The 6,069-nt window shown below is 38.6% G+C and overlaps 1 protein-coding gene across 1 annotated transcript; it reads right to left on the reverse strand.

The window, feature by feature from the left end:
- Nucleotides 1-702: 702 nt before the first annotated feature.
- On the reverse strand, nucleotides 703-5,211 carry LOC116314955 (sulfotransferase 2B1-like). The gene is made up of 6 exons (XM_031733105.2): nucleotides 4,895-5,211; nucleotides 2,637-2,845; nucleotides 2,344-2,470; nucleotides 2,162-2,256; nucleotides 1,647-1,827; nucleotides 703-1,527 (listed from the first exon to the last, which is right to left on the reverse strand). The coding sequence occupies exons 1-6, from the start codon at nucleotides 5,028-5,030 to the stop codon at nucleotides 1,412-1,414; spliced, it is 864 nt and encodes a 287-aa protein (XP_031588965.2). The 5' UTR covers nucleotides 5,031-5,211; the 3' UTR covers nucleotides 703-1,411.
- Between the last annotated feature and the right edge of the window lie 858 nt (nucleotides 5,212-6,069).

Raw genomic sequence — 6,069 nt, forward strand, 5'->3', positions numbered from 1 at the left:
GTCATGACACATACATAGCCTACACAGCAGGCACCCACATACACACACACACTCACACACACATACACACCATAATAGATCTATTTTGGTAAGTAAGAAGTGAAGATGTGTTTTTGCTGCAAATGCAGAATTGTGCCGAGGTACTTAGAGGAAGTGCAACCGGGGTTGAGATAAGAAGCCGTACGTGGGGCGACACCGGGATGGAGATGAGATGTAATGTTCTTTAAACTATGTTAAAGTTCACGGAACATTTTGTGGTTTAAGTGACGTAAGCTGTACTTTGTCTATTTTTGCAAAAGAGGGGGCTTTGTTATTGTACTCATATAAAACTTTTGTCTAATGGTTGTAAGTTCAGTTCGATTGCTGACTTTGCCCAGCTTCGGACTCCACGCGTGTTATCAATAAATCTTTGCTTTGATCACATCTTCTGGACCAGAGTTGTTATTTGCTGGTGAGCCCTCCGTACTCCTTTTCTCCAACTTTGAACCTTAACAGGCTCTAACCAATCTGTGACCCTGAAGCAATTATAAGTTATAACGACATAAAAATACTAAAATATAACATCCTACATAAGCAGGATGTGCTGACTCCACTAAGCTGAAGACACATAATGACAGGCTGTTTTGCATGATATCGGGGATATTTTCACTCCTCTTTCTGGGCATCATTTCTGTTAAATTATGAGTCAATATGAGTCACACATATACAAACAGGTGATAACCTGTATTTTATGATTAGAAAATACCAAAGTTACAGACATTAAGTATTCACATAGTACATTTTAGTGCATGAGTTTAGACTCACTGGGCAAATTATAATTTTTGATGACTTTCAAAGTAAAATCTGAAGTAGTTAATCCATTCCCACAGGCAAAAAATAACATATTACAATAATGAAGACGTAAATAATTATTAGAGATAAAATAAGTTAAAAAGTGCTTACTAAAAAAAGACAGATTTCAGCATATTATGTGAACTGGAAATAAAATAAAAACAGCAGTATAGAGGTATAAAAATCTCACTTTAATTTGTGAGGAATTCAAATGTTGCAGCAGTATTTCCTTATCAGCACAAATTGTACAATCTTTAATGTCCAGCGCTTGTGGCTTCAGATTTATATCAGGATACACTAAATATTTTGTCAAGCTAGTTTTATCTGTATCTATAAATAGTCTCCATTTAATTTAAAGCATGCCAGTCATGAGAACTTTAATGGACTCTGTGAGGCTTCTGAATCCTGGTTTAATTGGATTAGAAGACAGATGAATAAACATTGCTATTTCTAATGCTATTTACTCATGTTCCTAATATTGAAACCATAAATAAGTTTAAGAACATTGGCTCAGTTAGCATGAATTACTTGCTCTGAAATAACAGGCCAGGATTTTTGCCACTCCTGATCTCTATGGTGGTCAATCCAGGCTCCATGGCAGAGGGAAGCTCTCACCTTCCAGCTCTTTGGAAATCACAGAGGTGAATCGGGCCAGTTGCTCTGAGCTGAAGTGGTTTTTCCAGTCTCCAGCAATACCTGACAACACAAACATGCCAAGCTGTTTTTCCATAAGCATAAAAACACCTGATGAGAAAAGAAATTGATTCTGGGAAAAATCTAAAAATACACTTTTGAAGGGAGATATGGAACTTCACCTTTTCTTAGAAAAGGAGACTTGTCACTGTCCATGCACACCTTGGGCATTAGACTGAAGTTGGACATGTTGTTGTTCTGCATACTCTTGAAAGAACAATGCTCTGCTATCTTCTGAATGACTTCCTCAGTCAGATTACAGCCCAGAAAATCGGAGATATGCCTGAGAGATGCAGGCAGGTCCTGGAAGAAACACGGTTGTTATATTATGTGAAACAGTCGGTGTTTTTCAAATTTAGCTTTTAATGAAAACTCATTCTGAAGTCATTTTAAGATCATAGTTTGAAAGGTCAGGGATTTGAGTGATTTAAGTAACAGCTTCACATTTTTGGCAAGATAAAAAGTCTGGTTTTTATTAGTTGAATACTATACGTCCAAACGTAATATGAACTTTGAGGTTTTTTTTAACAACAAGAATGTTAAAATAACCTAAAGTGTTCTGTACAGTGATCTGTTATGCTTTCCTTTCATGGAAAACAATGGAAGGTGTTAACAAAACATTCGTTAAGTGTTTTACCTCAACCATTTCTTCATAGGTAATGTACATTATTCTGTCTCCTAGTTCACTGTTTCTCCAGCTCTTTACGTGGTCTGTCCATTTTCCAAACATCACTGCAAATAAGAAAGACATTGGCTAATCATTTACACATGCAACCACTCTTCTACTGGTGATAATAAAGTGCAGATGTGATCTCTGACCTTTGCCCTCAAGAAATTTATCCATGAACTCTTCAAAGGTTCCTGGATCCTCAAGGCAGCCGGCCATCTGGTGGAAGTAGTACGAAGACACCATGATGTCCTTTGGGTTCCTCATGACGTAGATCACCTACAGCAGAAAGAGTGCAAAAACATAATGAGTGTAAAGTCTCTTATAGAATAGAATAGAATAGAATAGAATAGAATAGAATAGAATAGAATGCCTTTATTGTCACTATACAGTTGTACAATGAGATACAGAGGAATGAATTGGAGATATCACACAGAGTCATTACCTTTGCTTTGGAGGTACAGAAGGAAGGGGGCATGAGGCTGTAGGGAAGATGTGAGACCAGTGCCCGTGGAGATGCCAGCTTATCCACCACCCGTGCCAGTTGTTTCTCTTCCAGCCATGGGACTCTCTCCCAGTTAGGAATGGTATGGATGGGGGTCAGATCCCCCCCATTCAGCACCAGTGGGAGGATCTCCTGCATCCAGATTGTACCTGAAGAAATAACAGTGAAATAACAGACACAATCTATATTGGAAACTATGCCCGAGCTCAGGAACCCTTCTGAGAAACAATGCCATTGAACACGGTTTGTCATTGCACCACAACTTCAAAACAACATCCTGCCCTGCATGGGAAAAAAAATATATCCAGAAATGCTGTTGTCTTCTTTGAGGCTGACTTCATCTAACAAAGACTTAATTGAAAGATTTTCCAGAGGTCTGACAAATCACAATTTGAAAGGGTCGTCCAGATGACTCAACTTCTTTGACCAAGTAAACGTAAAGCATGTGTACTTATACTTGATGTAAATGTACCCAGAGCACAAAAATAAAAAACAGCTCTTTGAAAAACATTTCTACCAGCTATTTTTGTGCTAAGCTAACTCAGCCTTATATTTGTTGCTGTTGCCTGCACTGTAGATGGGTGACTTTGCATCAACATGTAAACAGAAAAAATTAATGTAGTCCAAGATTATAGCGGGATTCAGTAGGTGGGGGAATGCTAAGATCTGTTGGACTGGTGGCATAGGGAAAAGAATCACATAAGAACAATTCCCAATGTGAGCTCCAGTAGATTTTTCTTTGAGTACATGCTGTGATCAACTAAGGTATGCTGCTGCTCTGAGATTCACTGTTGTTCATGGATTTAGCCAACAGAGATGCTAGATGAGCTATCATGGCTGATTTCCAACTGTTACAGAGTATGAAGCTACTATAAATGTCAAGCTCAGTGAGTGGATCACTACCTACTACTAATAAAATTCCCACAACCAGCTTAAATTGTCTGTTTAACTGACCATGAAGCCTATAGTCTGCTCTCTACCAGTCCTACAAGGTGCATTATTACAAACAGTAAGCTAACTTGTTTAGCCTTCACTTAACTGCAAAGCATTTTCATGCAACCTCTGAATGGGACACAGGGAGTATACTCCAGTTTGTTTTTTTAAATAAATGAGCACATTATGTGTAATCTCTGAATTTCAAGCTCATCAAATGTCACCGAGCAGCCCTTACCTTTAGAAATAACCACTTTTCCCCTGCTGTCCTGTCTTACAGCTGAGTATGAAGTGGTGGGAATGAGAATCAGCACCTCCAAGTTTGAGAAAGTTGGCAGAAATGACCTTTCTCTGAACGGAGGCTGGTCTCTCCCTTAGAGATTGTGCCTCAGGTTAGAGCCGCTACTCTTCCATATTGAAAAGAGCCAATTGAAGTAGAATCTTCTACTATAAAATCATGCTGTAATACCTGCAGTATGTGGTTTAGAATTATGTTGCTGAAATATGCAAGACCTTGCCTGGACAGCAGTGTATGTTCCCCTAAAACCTGTATATCCTTCTGAGACCAAGCCAGTTCATTTATGTGCTCTGTAATGGATATTTGTTTTTGGTCTATATTGTTTGACTTGTTTGAGCTACCCTACTAAGCCCTGATGTGCTCATTAGAGGAGTTCCTGGCCTTTCCAATGGTGGGTGGTCTCTTTAGGCCAAAAGGGCAGGAAATCATAGAAAAAGAGGCAGAAAATCACAGAAAAAATTAAACTAAAAGTTACTTTTCAGCTCTGAAGGTACCTTTCCAGATGTGCAAGTACCCACTCCATAAGCACAGATAGCTTGCATCTTCAGAGATGCAGGCGTTAATTTGAGGAACATTTTTCTGAAACCATTCCGCAACTTGTGATGCTGTTTTCAGAAAGGAACCGCTGCTTAGCATCATTTTTGAGAAACTCTGCCTCTCTTAGATGATCTTTTTATTCCAAGTCATGTTGCTGACCTGTCACTAATTAATCAAATAAGTTTTGAAATGCTCCTCCATGTGATTATTTCTAGTGTCACGTCCCTTTTCAGTGTTCTTTTGCCCAAATCTCAGCTTTTTTGAGATGTTTTGCTGCCATCCAAATAAATTTCTTAAATATACAGGAATAAATTCTTCTATATATAAAATGTGGAAACTAAAGCTTATCAACAAAAGTAAACCAACAAAAACCATCAGAGACAACTAGAAAAGCTAAAAAGCGACAACAGATATGAGAACAAACACATACCTGACTTCGGATAAGTGATGGCAAACACATCAGTGTCTTCCACACAGAAATTTTGGGCGTACTCCAAGCTCTCCGTGGTGTGGGCCTTCGGGGGCAGGAGGAGACCGTGGTACTTAATGTACTCAGTGGCAGACATGACAGTTCTCTGGATGAGTGAGTCTTCTGTACTTTGCTCCTATCCTTCCTTAGAGACTTTCTCCTGTTATATAGTTAGTGCCCATTCCCTGAGCACCTCCTTATTTAATAACCTAGTTGGCATGATTGGACCATTTTCCCCCCCAAGTACGTATACCTTCCTGAAAGGGAACTTTGTATTCCAAACTGGTTTTCAGTTTTAGAGGTTGAAGCCAAGACCTAATGACCACGGGTTGGTCTCAAATCGTTTTATTCGATTACTTTTGGCTTTATGTAGTAAAACTGACTTAAAGAAAAATAAAACATAAACAACCTCATGCTGCAGACATTACTGACTGCAGCATATTGCTGGTCATAGGTTTTGAAATTTTGTTGGGTTGTAACTATCAAGTTACCGGAATGTTCTCCCTTTCTGTGTCTTGACATAAAGTTGGAGTGATTCCATGTTAGTATAATGCCTGGCTTGATATGACTCACTGGGATTCACAATAGCAGCAAAGTAGCACTACAGTGTAAACACTACAGCGTTGTTCAGCAAACTCATTTAAAGCAAGTAGTGTGTGTGCATGTGTTTATGTCTGTCTGTGTTACCATTGTGCCTTTTCAACAATGACAGCTTTATTGGACTCAAGGGAAAACAAATGAGAGCGAGAAAAAAAATTGGGCCGTGTGAGCTGAACTAGCAGAAAAATGGGTGAATACCATTCGTTTTGTACATCCTCCTTTTTATTCAGTTTTTTCTTACCGAAAAACAATCCTGTGTGAAAATTATAAAAATGGGCTCTTCTCCTTGATGACCTATTTGTCCACATTTGATCTTTTTATTAGTATACTGGATCTGACTGATGTATTAATGGAAAAAGTTTCACACCAGTAGTTCTTTAGTTTATAAAGAAATACAAGTTATCCTGCATTTGGAGTGAAAGTTCAGGAATGTGTTATTCTTTGCTTGTTCCAGATACAAATTTGATTACTTTCAGATTTTTGCAGCATTCCTGGCTGCTAACTCTTTGCAGAAGACTGACTGAAATACTAAAAAT

Source organism: Oreochromis aureus, linkage group 11 (assembly GCF_013358895.1).
Source record: "Oreochromis aureus strain Israel breed Guangdong linkage group 11, ZZ_aureus, whole genome shotgun sequence".
In the NCBI taxonomy this organism is placed as follows: domain Eukaryota; kingdom Metazoa; phylum Chordata; class Actinopteri; order Cichliformes; family Cichlidae; genus Oreochromis; species Oreochromis aureus.